Raw genomic sequence first — 19,584 nt, 5'->3', positions numbered from 1 at the left:
CGGTGGTTAGCACTGTTGCCGCACAGCAAGAAGGTCCTGAGTTCAATTCCACCATCAGGCCGGGGTCTTTCTGTGTGGAGTTTGCATGTTCTCCCCGTGTCTGCGTGGGTTCCCTCCGGGTACTCCGGCTTCCTCCCACCGTCCAAAGACATGCAGCTTGTGGGGATAGGTTAATTGGATAATCGAAATTGTCACTAGGTGTGAATGGTTGTCTGTCCCTGTGTGTTAGCCCTGCGACAGACTGGCGACCTGTCCAGGGTGTACCCCGCCTCTCGCCCTATGACAGCTGGGATAGGCTCCAGCGCCCCCCGCGACCCTGCAAAGGAGAAGCGGATGGATTCAAAAAGATTTATTAATTAATAGTTGGTTAAAAATAGAGTTTGGAGTCATTTTGATCATTTTTCAGTCAGTCTTAGATCCAAGAAGTCATGGATTTTTCTTTGGGTGTTGAGCATAAAGCCTTAGAAATAGAAGAAGTCATTTGACATGGGAGTACATGGATTTGCTTTCATGGTGAGGAATAGATGAGAAGATGAATACCACTGTCATGACTGAGAGTTAAAGCTGCAAGACTTAAACTCACATTAAACATGTTTACCACAAACAAATGCAAAAATATTTTGCCAACTTTGGAGGTAAATAAAGTATATTTTTGCGTCTGTGGTCAGAAGGTTACATACACTCATTATAAATATTAGTTTGACAGTACTTTTTGGATTAGCCTATACTCAGAACAATGGGAAAGTCCAAGGAACTGAAGATTAAAGAGAACTATAGATTTACAACGTGTCTTGGAGCAATTTCTAAACGGGTCATCAAACAACTGTACATAAGTAGAAGTTATTCAGATGTGTCACCACTTTGCCAAGATCTGGAAGATGACCCAAACTGACCCCTTCAGGTGAAAGGAAATTGGTTACACTTTTTGAGAACAGCCCAGGAACCATCCAAGTCTCAAGCTTTCCATGAACTGAAAACTGCTGAGATACCAGCATCACTGTCCACAGGGAAGCAAATTTAACATCACCATGAATAGGACATAAATGAACAGGCTGGATCTCAGGAGGATGTATGTTTTTGGTGTCGTGTGGATTGAAGAAAATCCAACATAAATTCAAACTTGTATGCCCAATTCTTGTTCATTAAAGATGTAGGCTGTATTATTGTTCCAACCGAGAAAAAGAACAGTGCGAAGAAATCATTAAAAGTCCAAAATTACCTTGACACTCATGGCCATATTGATTGTATGTTAACCTCTGATCGCAACTCTATCTTCTCTTATCTTTTCTTAAAAATCTAAACAATTATAAAGGTTCAGTTGTCATTTATTTCCAGGTCAAATGACTCCAGGGGTATTCATCATTTCCAGCTTTCACCTCTGTCCTTTAATATTTGTGTATTTCTTTAAATTTCCATTGCAAATTTCATTGGTCTCAGTTCAAGCAGCACTCAAATATTGTTCAGTCAACACACAGTCTGAAAAAAGTTAAGTAAATATGAAAACTGTCACTGCTTTTTGCACTTACTTATTAATTCTGATTTCTGGCATTTTAATCTCAATAAATCAGAAATAACTTGTCTACTAGGAGTGGGAGTTCAGAGCCACGTCTATTAGTCGATTTACTGGGCAGAGATCTAAATACTATCTGCGCCTCGCAGACACAACATGTCCTTTGGCATTGTTGCTGTGATGGCCAACAGTGAATGAAAACTTCCCGCTTGTCACACTGGACATTTGTTCTGTTAAATGTCATCTTACAGCATGCAGGGTTAAAGGTTATATTTTAAATCAGATTACAGCCTTTTTGCAAAACCAAACGTAGCTGTTTTCAGTGCACACAGGGAGCACATACCACGACCTTTTGGCTGAGAAACTTGTTCCTAACTCCATTGTCACTCTTCCAACTTATAAATACAGATTTTATTGCATTTTAAAAGAGTATTACTGCTTCCAAAGAGTGGCAGTATTTGATGTCCAGGAATCAGAAATGATTGGGTTTACCCACATTCAAATTCCTGCATGTACCATTTATAGCTAATTCTGCCCCCAAAGGCAAAGAGTATGTAATCAGTTTGTTTGTCTGCCTAGCTCTTTGCTTCTTAGCAGTCTAGCATCCGGTTTTCATGATATCATTTTCAAATTTTGTGTGATGGTAGATAACAGTAATAGGTCGAGCTGATTTCATTTTGGTGAAAATCAGGTCAAGGTCACACCAATGTGAGAAACAGTAAAAACTTTATATTACCCACAGTCTTGACCTCCACTATTAACGACCAAGGTCAAAGTTGACCTAGAGACAAATTCAAGAAATAATATAGGCATGGAGAGAGCCGTACAACGCAATTTTTATTTTTTCAATACCACACCCAATGACGTCACAATGACGCAACAACATGCTGACGTCATCATGTTGCAATAAAAACATCATAAAACATGAAAGTTTTGGTTTAGGCCTTGTCCTCTGGGGGGAGTTGCGCTCTCTGAGTGCTCCTGTTTTGGTATAAAATGGTACATTCGGGCGAGTTCACAAAATCACAGGTTGTTCATTAAAAGTATTTCTCTACCAAACCGCTGAAAGAACCACCGTATCGCTTCACTAACTGGGAGCCAACAACCACATGCTGTTTGCTGTAGCACACCGCAGGGTCATGTGACTCAGTAAATTTCTGAACTTGTGTTCCCTCAGAAATCTCATGGGTCTTGTCATGAGAGGCTCTTGGATGTTTGTCAGCCTGTTCTAAAATTAAAGACTAGAATCGCTTTTATATGTCGTATGACTATGAAAAATTGTCACCATTTTAAGAGAGACTGAGTAGAATTCAGGGGTATTTTGGTTTACTTTAGTTCTTTCTTCAAAGGAGGAACCATCTGTAATATTGTTTATAGTGTACCATTTCTTAAACGCACAGTAATAATAATCAATTCGCTTTGCTGTTGTGTACCAACAGATGCGATGGACATCCATCTGTATAGAGGACTTTATAGTTGTTTTTCTTTTATCCTGTTCCCCAATAATGGACTTCCAGCTTTAATGTTTCAGGAGCTATTTCTGTGCTGCAGTGCATTGTGGTAAAAGAATCTCCTAAAGTTAGAACAGCTAAAATGGTTTGCTTCACAAAGTGGCTGATCTGAGGGACTCCACCAAAAGCCAGTACAAGATGAATGATGATTAATTTGAACTGTGAAACATGCACAGCTACTCCAGTCAAATCCAAGAATGAAAATATGGGGCTGGAAATGAGAATAATAGGTCCACTTTAAACTAGTTAGAAATCACTCTCCATTAGCTACACAGTGCACTGTGATGAATGCATGCACTAGTTCCACCAAAAATAGAACAAACGAGGTGTCTCTTACCATGTAATTTACATGTTGAAAACACTATAATAAAATGCATGACATTTGATGGATGTGGAAATTCTAATCATGCAACACCAGATCTGTTAGTGAGGACGGAATGAGAAACATTTATTTGAAATCTCAGTCTATTCTGCACTATTTAGAAAGCTACTCAGAGTCTGCTGTGTATATTGCAAATAACAAATGGCTGAACAGAAGTAATTTTGCATACAGAGTCTGTGCAGCTGCAGGTGAATTGTTTGATGCTTCGCATTCCTGTGAGAGCTCTGCTGCGAGACGTGCAGCGGCTCAGAGGGCTTTTCTTAGATCAGATTCTCTGAGTTAGTCTTACAAGCATACATTAATCAGGTTTATGGAATCTAGATTAGGTTTATCTCTGCATAGTCTGTCAGGCTGCCGCTCACACTCTGCAGTCGGAGGGAAATTAAATGTCTGTGTTGCTCGTGTTATTTTTAGTTCTGAGCATTGCTCATGTATCTCTGTCGTATCATGTGGTGCATTCTGCCTGGAGAAATACATTCAAACATGTTGACCTCCTCCAGCCAAGAGGAAGCAAGTGATGCTAAAAGATGCTGGCACGCTCTGACCTCGGGACCTCTCAACATTCATTCAGCTGCATTCAGAAATATTTAACAACAGCTGGATGAACAGATGAATGATATAGTGGATTTTTCATTCACCGTATTTATGGCTCCAAATCAGATACCCTTCATTATTTGTCAGATTTACAGTGCTGATGAATCTACACAAAAAACTGCAAAAGCCATTGATAAAACTAATCTTTTTATCTCTGAATTATAATCACAACTGTAAATTGTGTAGCTCTGTAATTGCAATGTCTTTCTCTTCACTGAGAAAACTGCCCCCACTGTTTGGCATCTCAGATGTGAGTGTAGTGAAATATGCTTTTGGACACCAAGGCAGTGGCTAATTACTCAGTTTGTATTGATTAAAAATCTAATGAGCTCCCTGCAGATATGGAAGTTGGGTGTAATGGGTGAGTTGCACCAAGTGATGAAAATTATGAATCATGTTGCTTTTGATGATTTGCAGGAGACTACAATAACTGAGATAAAGCAGAAGATTATGAAGATCCCGGATGCTAATGGTATCGTCATAGATGGGTTCCCTCGGGACGTCGGACAGGCTCTGTCCTTTGAGGACCAGGTGAGTCTCATTTATCCTCTAATGCACGAATGTCCAACTTATTTCACATTGTGGGCCAGACCAGTAAAACTCCTCTTTCTGGCAGTGTAATTAGGCTTAACTACACATTTAATCCCTGAGTTATTTTTACATAAGAAAAAGAAAGAGCAATTTCAGCAGTGCATCTTTTTTCTTCATGATAAAGAAATGCTGCTGCAGTAACTGAAAGAAATCTGTCAGCATGACTCTTTTGCTAAAGCTGTTAGAAATACATGTGTAAATTTAAAGAAAAGGTTCTGTTGGCTTAATGCGGAGACTGTTCTTCACATTTTCCAGCGGGCCGGCTTGGAGTCTTTGCCAAGCGAATTCTGGGCCTTGGTCCTTATGTTTGACACCCTTGTTCTAACGCTTTGTTCATCCTGGGTTCAGATGCTGTTTTCATGTTTATAACTTAAGTCATTTTACATAAATCTTAATTGTGCAGCCTTTGGGCTTAAGCTATCTGTCACATCTAATCTGCAAATCTAAAGAGCCTTTTCTGTGTTTGGAGATTTGCTGGACTATTTCATATTTCTTTGAGTTATGAAAATTGCTTTCATGTTTCATTGACTCTATATATAAAAGAGTCACTTTGTCTCATGTGCAGTACACAACAACCCTTTCATACCTGCTGTGTTTAATCGCACAAGGGGCATTTTATCTTTATGCTGTGTGCAAACTGTGTAAGTTATCGGCTAATGACAGCAAGCTTGGTTGGCAAGCTGTATCCACAGACTTTCTGGCAGATGCCTTCTCATTAGCACTAAGCAACAGACTGAAAAATATTAGACTACCACACACCAAAACTGGAGCACAAACTTCTTGTGGGGTCTGTTAGTGGGGGTGGGTAACATAGCCTCAAAATGATATAATCTTTGAGCAATACAGGAAAGGAAATACTGAAAAATGTTTTATTAATGATTGCAGTTTGCAGTCAGCAGCATTTATAAATGTAAGTGAACGAAGGGCATTTTCCATCCTTCTTTTCTAATGAGCTAAAGTCACTGATGACACACTTACTAATTTGAAGCGCAAGTCTATTGAAACAAGATGCCAGCAGCCGCAGCCGCAGCGTTATAAAGCAGGAGTAGTGACACGGCATTACATCCAGTGGCACACATGGGTCAAATGTAGCTCAAAAGTAGCTCGGTGGTATTTTCCCCGAATATATTAAATTAAAGGATCGAATAGCATGGATACATTCATTTGCCCCAGTGCAGAAATTTAGTGCACTGCACATGACATTTGTATGCATTAACATAAGACATAATGCTGCCTACAATATACACAGATTTTCACTCCCGATTGGCAATCCTATGTATTGCTCATGTTCAGTAGTTTGATGGCTCGAGCAGTAAAAGACAGATATCACATTGTTATATCACACAAAAATGTATAATGTAATGTATACAGAATTAATGATGGTTAAGAGCACATTAGTTCAGTTTATTTGTCACATATTTGCATTAATCTTACTGTGAAACAACCCAGATAGCAAGGAAACATTGAAACAATGTTGAGTCAATATCAGGCGACATCATTGAAGCAACGTTGAAGTGTGACGTTGACCCAACATCACTCTTGCACCCATTTTTAACGTTGAAACAACGTCAGGTTTTGATGTTGAATCAATGTTGAAACCTGACATTGATTCTACGTTATATTTTCTAACACTGTTGACATTGAAACAATGTCAGATTCTGATATTGAAACACTGTTGAGCTATGGTATTGATTTTCCACCTCTTTTGCACAGTTGCTTTTTATTGAAAAAAAACAAAAAAGGTCAATAGACATGTATCATTTGCAAAATACTTTATTAAAAGACAAAGTTTCCTATTTACATTTCTATGTTTCACATCACTTTTTATTATTTACTCCGGGATGGGGATGGATGATGTGCGTCCTGCGCGCCACCCGTACGATCTGGAGCATATCTGAGCCATTTCTGGACTGCTTGAGCAAAGACCAACTCAGACATAGAGTTCGCCCCTACCTGCTGCGCCAGGCCATCTAGGACAAAAATAGACACGCACACAAAAAAACAAAGACAAAAAAAAAGGGAATTAGAGCACATGAATAAGCTCTTGTTAACTGTCTTCAGCAGGGAGAAAGTATGTAAACTCCTAGGCTGATAAACATGAAAGTCACCAGGCGGAAATCAGCAAACTGCCGCATTTGATTCCCAAAGAGCTATAAGCTGAAAATGTGATATGTCTTAGCATGGTGTGCCGTTTTTTTTTAAAGGATACACGTGTATCCTTTAAAAAAAAAGAAAGAAAACATGGGGTCCTCGGGCTGTACAAAGTGTACAACCCGAGGACAAAACAAGCCAAAGACCAAAGACTATCTCCAGATTAACCGGACATGAAAGTCTTGTTATTAAGAAAGACAAAGTAATATAGCAAAAACCAGACATAGGAAATGTGAAACGCACCCAGCACATCAATTGATCCCTTTATTGTTCACTTTAGGCTCATAAAACTACAATAAATGTTAAAACTTACCAAATATGCATCTGCACAGCGCTGTCTCTTTAAATGCCCTTTTTTGCTTTGTCTGGTCCTTGGTTTTTTTTCCCCTGCCCAGTTGAGTACAGAGGCCAGCTCCTTTGTAATGGCATAAACCATTACACGGCGTACTCGCACCTCCAGTGTGGTCCAGCAGCACCAATCAACGCAAAGCATCTCACCTATAGACACATTTTATGAGATGGAATTAGCGTGTCTCATGTCTTAAATGTGTATGCAAGTGCTTGTGTGTTTACTTCATGTAATTGATGATAGAAACATGTCATTTAGTTTTCCCTAAAGCCTGATTTTCAAGTCATACAAAGAATAAACCAAAGTATTGGCAGTACAATGTATTTCTATTCCCTTTTGTTGGATATTCATTTGTTAGTTCTTGTAACTGCTAAAAGTGTTTACTAGTTTTTGCCTGTCACATATATTTGTTATACCATGTAAACTGTGAAATTCCAAGATTTTCAAACTTGCCTTGTAATAGTGGCCTCACAGAGTCTCTGGAATCTACAGAAAAAAAAAATCACAACAAGATGACATTCAGGAGTATAAATTGGGGATTTTTTTAGATAAGAGTACAATGACATTGTGATGCAGCTTTAAAGCTTTTTTAAAAGCATACCATCTATAGGGAAGACATCAGACTCTGCATGCTGGCGAGATCGCAAAGCTGTGTCGGTTTGTGCCGGAGTGGCGAAAGGTGCCGGAAGCTGGGTGGGGCATTATGATGGTTGCTATCAGTGGTCTGGGGGGCAGACTGTGGAGTGATGAGGGCTGTTTAGAAAAAGATAATTTTTTAAGTATTTAAGAATACAGACAACTTGTCAGAAAAGTTTCCTCGTGTCAGACACAGATATGTACACAGACACTAGTCAGTATTTTATTACCTGGTATTTTCACTCGAGGGGCCTGGGGAAACCGTTTTTTTGTAGGCTGCTCATCCTCTGAGTCCGTATATGTGTACAGGGGATTTGGTCTAAAGAAAAGAAATTAAAAACGGTCTTAAGTAATTGTAAATATGCTTTTGGCATATTGTTTCCTAAAGTTAGTTTGATTTCTAACAACACACACAGGAAACAGAGACGTGCAAGAAGGTACAGTATACAATGCATTTTTGAAGTGCACAAGTGTACACGGCTTTGCATTTTTAAAAAGTTTACAAACCTCCACTTTTTGGACTATATTATGTGGTGATATTGCAGTATGCAAGCACCACAGATATGTATAAAAGACAAGATCATAAATTCTTAACAATCAAAGATATGTTTGTGAATAAAAAGGTTTTACTTGTGCTTTCTTTTAAGCCTGGTCTGGGTTTCTTCTTCGGACTGAAGGTCAGACCTATCACAGCGTTCACGTGGATATCTCTGAAGACTGCGTTCTGCTTCGTGAAATGTGCCTGGAAATACAAACACAACGTACGGCCAGACATACATTACGTGTGGACAAAAGGTGCAAACGCATAGAAAAATCAGCGGTTTCAAAAATACGCTGGTACATGTGGACGTAGCCTTATTCATTATTCAAGGCACAAACGGAAAGTCACGTACGCGTGCAACGTACAGTCACGTGGGCATGCTGCGTGAGCATTCGAACTGAGTCTAAAGTTTTCGTGTGCGAATTGAAGCGAGTGCTCTCCAATCATCAAAAGTAACAAAGTCATTGAACACGTTTATACAGTTAACTTTACGTTTATCAATCATATATCACAGATTTAGAATTTTTTGTAGTACTAAGCAACTACAGAGCGAAAGTCTGGGTCAAGCGCCTTTGTTCCAAGAACAAAGGAAACCTCGAAGCGTTAAAGCTAGCTTTGTAAGGGAATATAACGAAGAAATTATGAAACGAAAAATCTTTTCTTTCTTGATATACTTTGTTCGCAGTGCAATTTATTTGTTGCCGGATTGCAAGAAGTAGACACAATTTCGGACGTAAATAACAGTAAAAAAAAACTCGTACAACATTAACGAGTTTTTTACTGTTATTCAAATGCAAACATGGAAATAACGAGTAGGAAAAAAAAAAAGCATTCATTCTTACCTTATACTAATCGTGGTGCAGGCCAGCGCAGTGCATGAACTGATGCCTTCTCCGGTCAATTCTGCTGAGAGTAAATCAAATGTCCCGCTCTACTGTAGAAGACAATGAATACCTGGGGGGATGTACCAATGTGAGAGGGGTGCTGCGGAATAGTCCAAGTGATCGCTGCTTTAATTTCCCGGTCAACTATACATAAATTGCACGTAGACACGATTTTTTAAAGCTGGTGAACTAGACCAAGTCATTGATAACAAATGAACAATAAATCTACTTTCTCTGGTACTTTATACCCGATCAGTTGCAATGCAATTTAATGCTCAACTACAAATCGATGGTTTTTGATGGTGACCGGAGCCGAATGATCGTCAACTATAAATAGACGTTTTCTCGACGTTGTTGTTGTCACCTGGTCGACTATAAATAGATCAAATATCAATGACAAAAAAACAACGGTGAATCAACATCGTTACAACGTCTCTATAGTAAGACCGTCGGTTTACCACAGTATTTCAATGTTGTTACAACATTGGCATTTCAACCCCGACCATATACGACGGTTCGGATGAAAAATCAACATAGATTCAATGTCGTCTTGCTATCTGGGAAACCAACACTATAAACTCATTCGAGAGATTCAGTTCAGTGATGCAAATTAGGTAAAGTGAAGAAACTCTAAGCCTTAACCCTTTATCGCCCAAGTATTACACAGGGTGCCTGGGTGTATTTTCTAGTTTTGACTAATTAAAATTACAAAATAATTCTCATCTTGCATGAACCATTTAGATTTTTACCTCTGGGCTAAAATGGCTGAGGAGTTACAGCAATGTGAAGTGCACATGTTAAAACAGGTTGAGCTGTTCAAACAGCAGAATCTTGTGAATGCTTTGTGCTGCATCAAAGATACATCAAATATCCCCATAAAGTTTGTCTTCCTAACTTTCCAAAACCATTTAAATGTCTCTAGCATAAACAGTAGTGCTACAGACATTAGATACAGAGATTAAAACTGTTTCTTGACCCGTTTGTAAAACATTTATTTCATATGTAAAGTTTTTCTTTTTTTTTTAATATTATTAAATTACTCAATTTTAATGAAAGCATCAAGTGGCCATTTGAGGAACTGCAGTGTTTGGTACTTCCTTGGCAGTGTTGTGATTGGTGCCTGTAATTAAATGACACATTTTTTTATTAACTAACTAACTGATTACAATTACATCTGTTTGGTAATTTAACTGTGCACATCACCATTGCTATTTTATTGTCTTGATTCAAATTTCAAGAAGATTTCTATTCCTAGCTCTACTGTAGATGGGACAACATTATAGTTCTATGTTTTTCCTTTGTTTCAGTCTGTGACTAACAGGCACACATGCTCCACCAGATGAGTTTCAAAGTCACTGTGTTTATTTTGTGAGGGAGATACAGAGAAAATTGTTGCCTGTGTGTCTGACACACACAAAGAGCCATTCAAGTAGGCACCTGCTACAAGCCAAGTATGTAAATGAGCTGGTTGTTCTCGACACACCGACCGTTTCCTGTCTAGTTCATCTCCAACACTAAAAGAGTTGAGCGTATCATGGCTTAGTGGTTTGAGTAACTCTACGTCAGTTTGATATGCTAAATATCAGGAGCTACACAGAGACTACAGGCCATTATGAGGGTTTTTAAGACTTAAATATTTAAGTTGTTGCATCCAAATGAGCATTCTTCCAATTGCCTTTGATTAAAGTTTATTTTTGCATCTATTTTGCATTAGAAAGCTGAATATGACTTCAAGTCAAACTGAAATCCTCTTCAGGTTTCGATGACAGTTATAGTTCGTATTTCATAATTTGTTAAAAGTGGATAAGTGGATGTTTGTGGTAACAACTCTAATGGTGCATTGACGTCATTGGTGTGGGAATTTAATGTTGAGGCACAGACTCAACTTAATGCGTTGCGAGCAGCGTCCTCGGGCTCTTTTCATTAATAAACTCTAACACAGCAGAAATATCCAAGTTAGCAGGTAAATTGTTCACTAAAAACATTATGACTGGGTCCTTCACAGGAGTGCAGTTTACTTATTTTGCTGCAATCTAGGACAAATTAAGGGTTTTTTAAGTTAAATTTTTCTTATGTTTTGCTTTTTTTGGACCCTGAAGTCTGCAAACACTGAAAGATGTTTTGGTCCTCTCTCTCTTTTTTGTAATGCTGGATGTCATCTGTTCTTTTACTACATTCCCATCATTACTTTTCATTTATGGTGTTATAGTACTTGTTGAGCTGGTGGCAAATGCTGCACTCTGATTATTGCACTCCACGTGATAGAATTATGGGAGTGTAGTTGGCATTAGTCATTTTTCTCAGGTCCAGTTTATTGGTGCTTCCTTATCCCGCCTTTCTGCCTCTCTACAAAGTTTTATGAAATTCTTGCTGCGAGGCAGAGTTCAGTATTAAAGAGATCAGTTTTTAAAGGTACTGACTGAACTAATTTCTGTCATTTTTATTTTCTCTTTGATTATTAAAATAGTCCATTTTTTTCATTCAAAATACAACCAGTCAGTGTTTCTACAGTGTCTGTCTTTTTGCTTGTCCCCCACCTAGTGTTTGATATTTGACATTATCACTGACCTCAAGTTCACACCAGGCCCTCTCAAGCTTCTGATCAGCTATTTACCATTTTGCTGTCCAGCCATTGTTCAATGTTCTTCAAATGAACAGGTAACAGCTCACTGAGCAGGAACTCTGAAGACGTTCTGACTGGCAGACTGGTTCATGATCTTTGCATTATCAAGCATCTGACCAAAGTAGGAAGTTGATGATGTTTTTACCCATTTCCTGTGGATCAATAAGGCTTTATCTTCTAGAAACTGTGGTACTTAAAGAAGGAATTTTCATGGGAAGTCTTTGAAAAGCCATCCATTCATCTTCTTCCACTTATCCAATTCTGGTGCTGGAGTCTATCCCAGGGTGAGGCAGGGTATACCCTACAGAGGTTACCATTTTATTTCAGGGCAAACACATAAAGACAGACAACCATTCATAATCACATTCATACCTACATTCAACTAACCTGACCCTACGCTCTCTACACTTCATCCAAAGTACACGCAGAGAACCCACACACACGGGGAGAATACACAGAGAGACACCAGACTGGATTCGAACCCAGAACCTTCTTGCTGGTGAGGCGTACAGCCACACCACCATGCTGTTCCCTTTTTGAAAACATCAGGGTTGATATGAAGGTGATAAATTATCAGATTCAAGCCCAATAGTACAAATATTCTGGAAACATGGACGCTGGGATACAGCTTGTGTATGCTTTTTTTCCCCTCTGAGCTTCTAATGGAAAGTCCGGCTTTACAGCTGAGTGGCCAATTGTGTGTCACAAAACAGTCGATTGCTTTTAGTGGGACTGATGCTCTCGATCACTATTAAACTCACTTAAGATTTATCAGCTTTTTAACGAGCGTTGAGTGACTTTTAGAGCCGTTTAGGGCCTTTTAAGGTCAGTAGAAGATAATCCTGACCTTGTAATGTCAGCAATTTTAGCTGCATTACAGGGAACAAGACGGAAGGACATCAGACTTTCAAGTCCCACTTTGGAAGGATTAACATTTCAAGAGGACATTTTACAGAAAAGAATGAATAAAAGTATCACCTTTTCACCGCCAAGTCAGTATATTATACAAGGATATTATATGTTCATTTTTCATTTATTCTATTACTTGTTTGGGCCATAAAACATGAGAAAAACACCAAACACAAGATCCTGCAGCTTCATGTCACATTCTATTATTATTCTGTTTCAGATTGATGATGGTTCAGCTGGACTCTGAACGCAATGTTTATTGTGAACTTCGGTTTATGTAGATTGATTCGGAACAGGCGAGACCAGATTTGCAATTCTTGCTCATTTATAATACAGTATTATTACAAACAGATTGCATATAATTGCCAGCTTGACTCTATTCAGTAGGAAAATGACTAATAATTGATGCATAATGCAAGTTATGCGATCAATAGATCAATAAGTTGACCTTGAAGTCCTTGGTGGATGTAAGGCAAATTTTAATGGATGGTTAATATGACCGGGCTATACTCATCTACAAAGTTTTATCAGAATTACTTTTCGAGCTATCGTGTCAACAGTTACACACACCCACACATGCAAACACTACCAAAAACATAACCTCCTTCTCAAAGGTTATGTTTTTATTGGATGTACCATGAAGATACTCAGTGCACCTGATCGCCACTTTTAATTAAAAAACTTTTTGGCCTTTCTATCAAACATTTTACCGCAAATTTAACACATAAGGCAACCTTTAGTTTTCTTGTTGCTGCCTCATGTTGCATTGCATATACTGGTATGTTGATGCAGACATGCTGGAAATATTTTTTGACTCTTTATGGAAAAATTGTGAGGTCTGAACAATTCTCACAGTGTGATTTGTTATTTGTCCAGCAACAACTCTGCTGTACCTTTGGACATAAGATTGCACCAAAAGGTGTTTCACCAGGTTTGATGATCAGTGTAGCAGCAAGTGCATCAATCAATGACAGCATGTGCTGTCGGTGTGTCACGTAAGGAAGCTGTGATGCAGCCTGTGAATATTCTGTAAATATCAAACAGCGTTAGTACTCTCTACAAAACTGCAGCTCCACTGTGGCACAGACTGGTTGATTAAATTTGTGTTTTTTGGGCTCCTGCAGGGAAACCCAGATGGGACTCTTTTGGAAGCGGCACTTACTGAAAGATAGTGTGCAGCTTTATCTCGTCATCTTTCCAGTCAACACATCCAAATGGCTTGTCAATGTAGACAGCCACAGCCAGTCATGTGGCTCTACAGAGGCTGTTCTCTTCAGTTAGGGTAACAAATGGTCCAAAAGACAATTTCTGTCTCTTGCACTATGTTTCCTATTGCCTTTTTTTGTATGCAGACACGCAAGGAAACGTGCTTCATACACACTGAAATATGCAAAAATGTATTTACATGTACAGTGAAATAAACAGGCAAATGCATAAAACTGCAAAGAGGTCAAAGCATAAAAATGCATGAACGCATATGGTTGTGACACACAACAAATATGCATTAACACATGAGTGCATGCAAAAAGATGTAACCTATAAATACAGAAGAAAGAGATAACCATACTTAATATATGAAAACATGCTTACAGTAAGTCGAGCACAAACCAAAACAGTCATTTTTTGTCCTCCCAGACGTCACCGTTTCTGTTTTCAGTTAGATGGCGTTAGTCACAGTTTGCTACCGACTCAGTTAAAAACAAGTTTAACACGATCACTGTCACTCTGAGTGTCAAACCTACAGACAATTAGCAGTTCAAGCTGCCGCTCTCCTCGGCTTCAGAATGAGAATCGTCTTTGTTTAGCTGCCTCTGGTCCCACGCTTGTGCTGCATTGTATTCTTTTTGTTGAGCTGACACAGACTTGTGAATCTTGTGAAACATTTAATAAAAAGCATTTCATTTAAAAGATAATACTGAACTTGTATTCACCAAACACAGCCTGACATGACTCAAGCAAGTCTGATCATGTCTCTGGAAGTATAAATAAGCAGCTTTCTATTGTTAAATCAACTTACAGGTAAACGGATATGATATATCAATGCTGAGTTTACTACCCGAGCTTCACACTCAGTTATAAAACTACCTCATAGTCAGCAAATTTGAATAAAAACCATGATATAAAATACTATGAAGTGGATAAAGATGAGAACTTTGGTTTATTTAGAAAGCTTACTGTAGTTTAGTTATACAAGATGTTATGATACTTTAAAATACCTCATTAGGAATTAGTTAGAAAATACTCTGTATATATATATCTATATACGAATCATCACTATTTATATATATATATTAGTCTTCAACTGTGTTTTTTTGCTACTCATTAGCAATAAATTAATTAGGTCGGCCATGGCGCTCTTTTAATTCCTTAGTAACGACTGTAATATAAAAAGTGATCCACAGCTTTTTCTTTCTGCAGCCAGCTGTGCAGAAAGTATCCTAGAAGCATCTTAGAAGCTTTAAATATGCACCAGTCAGCCACAACTTTGAAACTGTCCTGGTCGAGGCATGGAGACAGGACCTGGGTAGATGCTAAATTAGATTGGGATCTGGCAAGTTTCAAGGCTGTGTCAAAGCTTTGAGCTTTTTGTGGATTTCTGCACTGTTTCAGGATGTATTACCCCACTGGGGGAGACTGTGGGGTGAGGGACTGGTCTGGGGTATACGGTGTGTGAAAGTAAATTTCACACGAATGCCAGAACCCAAGGTTTCTCAGCAGAGCGTCGTAATGAGATAGTGTTATTCATTGCACTATTTTATATTACTTTAATTTCGTTCAGGTCACAGATTAGCATACTGTTTTGTTTTGTTCTACATATTTAACTTTAACCTGAAAGTCCCTTGAGATCTTTTTCTTTTTTTTATCACAAGAGAACAACATTTACACAGTTGTGAACTTCTGATTACATAAGTAGATGATTTTCCAAGTATGCCAGATTTATTGAACAACAAACAATTTCAGGCATTGTGAGGGGTTTCTGTGGGCCCATCACAGTAACCACTGTGGATATCTAACCCACTCTAAAGTCTTTGTTATATCCTCTTGTCTCTCTGGTTTTTGTACCCTCTCTCCCTGTTGTTGTGAAGAGGCCAAGTTTGGGTGTAATAATAGCTCATAATGTGGTTGCTGTCGTCTCCCCCGGTCCGCTGCGCCTGACAGCAGATTCCACTCAGTACGTGCTCCCTGTCTGAAAGCTGCCTGAGGAAACAAAACACATAAACAAGAGGATACATGTGGCTGGCTCGTGCAGAGAATCAGCGCTAACCAGGCAACACCCACACAATCACATACTCCTCCCTTCTTTGATACACCTCAAAGCTGAGCTATAAGTGTGTTTCCAGCTGTTCCAAACATGGAGCAGATCACATCTGCTAATGTGTAAACAATTCAATAAACTCACAGTCACTGGCTAACTCATTTATGTTGCCACACATTTGTGTGTTAATAGGCATTTTCACATTCACGGCCCGGAAGTCTTATAATTCTCCACTTTTCATAATCAGCAATCTCTGAAATTCAGTTAAGCTGATTCAATTTTTTTTTTATTGTCAGAATGTTATTTAAGTGTCATTTACGGCGGTTTGTAAAGAGGCACTGCTGTTAGATCAGGACTAGAGAAGGTCTACTGGATGTTAAATAAGGTAGATATCCATGCAGATTTGTTTATAAGTGTGTCTTAGCAACCGCTTAGAAACGGTTCATAAAGTCATTAATGATTGGATGTGAGGTGATGACCACTTAGATAGTAATGCAAGCATGCGGCAGGCCTGGGGTTTACAATAACCAGTATTTGTTTTAAGGCTTGAAGCTTTTATTGTTATGGTCAGTGACCAGACTGCAAGTTGTGCATCACTTCAGCCAATTCCATTAACTTCTCAAATGCATTTAAGGTGTTTTTAATTTTTTTGAAGACTTAAATATAGCTGATTGTACTACAAGGCTGCCCAAGAATTCTATAGTCAACTTTTCAAGAGAAAAATTTCTTAGTATTTCATTTGAATCCTATTTAACACTAATTAGCAGGTATCTATTAGTGCAGTGGACCTGTATGGTCTGTGGATGCACTCCACCCACTTGTCTAAATCTAGTCTCTTCTTGCCAGTAGGGATATTTCACTAGCAAGAACCCCAACCCAAAATATGAATGATAATCATTTATTGATGAGCTGCAGCAGAGGGTAAAGTATGGCAGAGGCCTAAGTGGAGATCTGTAGTGGCTCCCGGCCTGGCAAATCTCCCTATACATCTCAGAGACACTGACAAAAAGGGGGAAAGTGAAGGAAGGGTGAGGCATACAAATGAGAACAAATGGGTTTGTGGTGCAATGAGTTTACAGGAAGTAATGTTTGAGGTTTGGTGCACTCTGGTTTTTTTCCCCTTGACTCTAAAGAGAATGATAGGCTATAAAATGAACCAATGTTATTTAGTTAGATCATAGATCAACAAGCTGACAGACTGAATAGACGTCTCTTTGCAACCAGAGGAGTCGCTGCCTTCTGACTTACAAAGAATGCAGGTTTATGGCACTTTTGCATTTCTGGCTTCACTTTACAGACGTGGAACCTTTTTATGTTAAACAATGAATCAAACAATAAATAAATTAGTATATAAAGAATACACTAATAATCCTTGAGAAAATTATGTGGTTACAGTCTGTGGCGTGTCCAGCGGGGTGGCCTGGGGGGGCACAGGCCACCCCCCCAACCAGACTGGCCACCCCAGGTGCCACCCCGAAGCCAAAACAATAAAATCCAATGAAATATCAAATGTACGATTATGTTTTCACAGTGAAGCTCAGATATCCGAGTGTAAGTGAATGCAGCATCGGCTTCTGCGCTATGAGCATCATGTTAGCAAAGGTAGGAGAGCCAAGCACGAAAGAGGCACCGCAGAAAACAGTTTTTCGGCGAAAGATTAACAGTTTAACATAGCTGGACTGGCCATCGAGCATGGCGGAGCTTCCACAGCGGCCAGCAGGTGGATGAGGGAAGGGTAGGCAGGAGGAGGAGAGACCCGAGGCAGCCGCCAGTCCGAGTGTCAGGTGAACTGAACTTCAGGTAAGAAGTTATGACCTGCAGTCTTTCTGGGTCAGATATAAACCAAGTTTAGGTGCAGTTTATTTTCGTTGTGCTGACTTTTTACAGTCAGTTACAATAACTCGTACTGCGTGCTAGCTAGCATGATGGAGTTTCTATACAGCTGGGTGGGTGCTGTGATGTTACTGATGGTGAACTTTATTTTATTCATAAGTTTAGTTAGTAGAGTTTACAACGGCTCCTTAAAATATGTAATGGTCCCTCATTCAGAGAAAATATTACGTGTTACGTATTGAGCTGAGAAGAGACGCAGTTTGTCCCGGACTTTAGCTAGAATGGAAAAAAAGACACAAAGCTGGAGTTATTCTGTCGTTAAGCTGCAGCTGCCTCTTCTCCTCTCATTCTCCCCCCTCCCTCTCCTGGTGCTACTTCAATCATTAAACTGATCAATGATCAGCTGATCGGCTTTTCTCTCTTGTTTGTTTATCGCTCACTTTGCGCCAGAAAAAGTAAACCAGCAGATGTCGCGCTAAACAACAGCAGCACGTTTAAGCTTGATCAGCTGTTGTTAGAATTTATTTAATATTAATTTCTAGTATCAGCTGATGTTTGCTGGAGCCACAGCTGTAAAAGCTGCTGGTCATGATATCGGTTTGGTTATCTGGTGAGAGGGAAACATGAAGATGAAACCAGGAGATGTCCTTACTGAATCATCAGAGCTGAACAGCTGATGGAGAAACAGGTTTACCTTTTAGGTGACATGAATGAGTTGAAGGGAAGTTATGAACTGTTTCTGAGAGACAAATAACACCAGGATCCTTTTCTGTGTAGCTGACAGCTGGTAACTGTGCAGGGGCGGGTCTAGCAAAGTTATGCCAGGGGACCAGGTAGGGCATTAACAGGGAAAGGGGGGCACAAAGAAATACTTTTCTTACTTATTGTCATTTAAAATATCTCGCTTTTATTAAATAATTATCTGAATCTTGCGAACAAAGTTTTTATCTGATGTAAAATTGATAGAAATCCTACATGTACCAACAAGACAGTGTACATCACTGTCACAACAGCGTTTGTTTTCATTCAAAGGCTTTATGGTTTTAATACCTGGTGGGCCGGTCTCTGGTCAAAATGCCCAATTTTCTGTCCCAGTTCAGCCCTGCAGGTTAATACTGGCAGTGTCACCATGCCAGCTGACTGTATTTCATCATCAGCCAGTGTTGTTCTTTATACATCTATTTACTTGCTTTCAGGTTTCATTCAAATGTTAGTCTTTTCATTTGTTTCCCCACTTTTTTCCTGTTTCAAAATCAAACCAGTTTGTAAGAAGATTATCTTCTTTTTTTAATAGGCAGATAAAATTTTGCATTGGCTAATTTGCCAATTGTATGTTAAAAATGTTTGTATTTTAATATTCAAAAATGTTTTTGCCCAAAACATATGTGCACTATATGTCAGTAAAAATACTATGCAAATATTGCTGCACCGTAGTGGTTAAAACCTCATTCTAATAAGAGTCAAAAGCAAATTCAGTTATTAGGTTTACAGGGTTATTGAATGATGGTTAACTGTTGGTAGAATTGTTTTTTTAACATTATCTGCCAATTACATCTGCCACCCTTCTCCAAATCTGTGCCCCTACCTGGCCCCCCCAACAAAAATTTTCTAGACACGCCACTGGTTACAGTTGCTCCAAGACAATGAGAACAGCAACAAACTGAACTAAATTAAATTAAAAAATATATTACAAAGTTACAAAAATATTATAAATAGCTCTAATATATACAAACAGCTCAATTATAAATATCCAAAATATTACAAAGATTAAATATATATGATTGACATTTTACTCTAAACTGTAAACTGTAAAT

General features: G+C 38.8%; 1 protein-coding gene across 1 annotated transcript in view; it reads left to right on the top strand.

The window, feature by feature from the left end:
- ak5 (adenylate kinase 5) overlaps positions 1-19,584 on the top strand; it is a 114,121-nt gene that overhangs the window by 10,936 nt on the left and 83,601 nt on the right. The window contains exon 5 of the mRNA XM_003448503.5: positions 4,415-4,528. Within this exon, the coding sequence (XP_003448551.1) occupies positions 4,415-4,528 (114 nt within the window). The remainder of the gene's footprint in view (positions 1-4,414; positions 4,529-19,584) is intronic.

This window comes from Oreochromis niloticus, linkage group LG18, assembly GCF_001858045.2.
Source record: "Oreochromis niloticus isolate F11D_XX linkage group LG18, O_niloticus_UMD_NMBU, whole genome shotgun sequence".
In the NCBI taxonomy this organism is placed as follows: domain Eukaryota; kingdom Metazoa; phylum Chordata; class Actinopteri; order Cichliformes; family Cichlidae; genus Oreochromis; species Oreochromis niloticus.
Note: the sequence above shows the minus strand (reverse complement) of the source record. Positions and strands in the feature narration are given on the sequence as shown.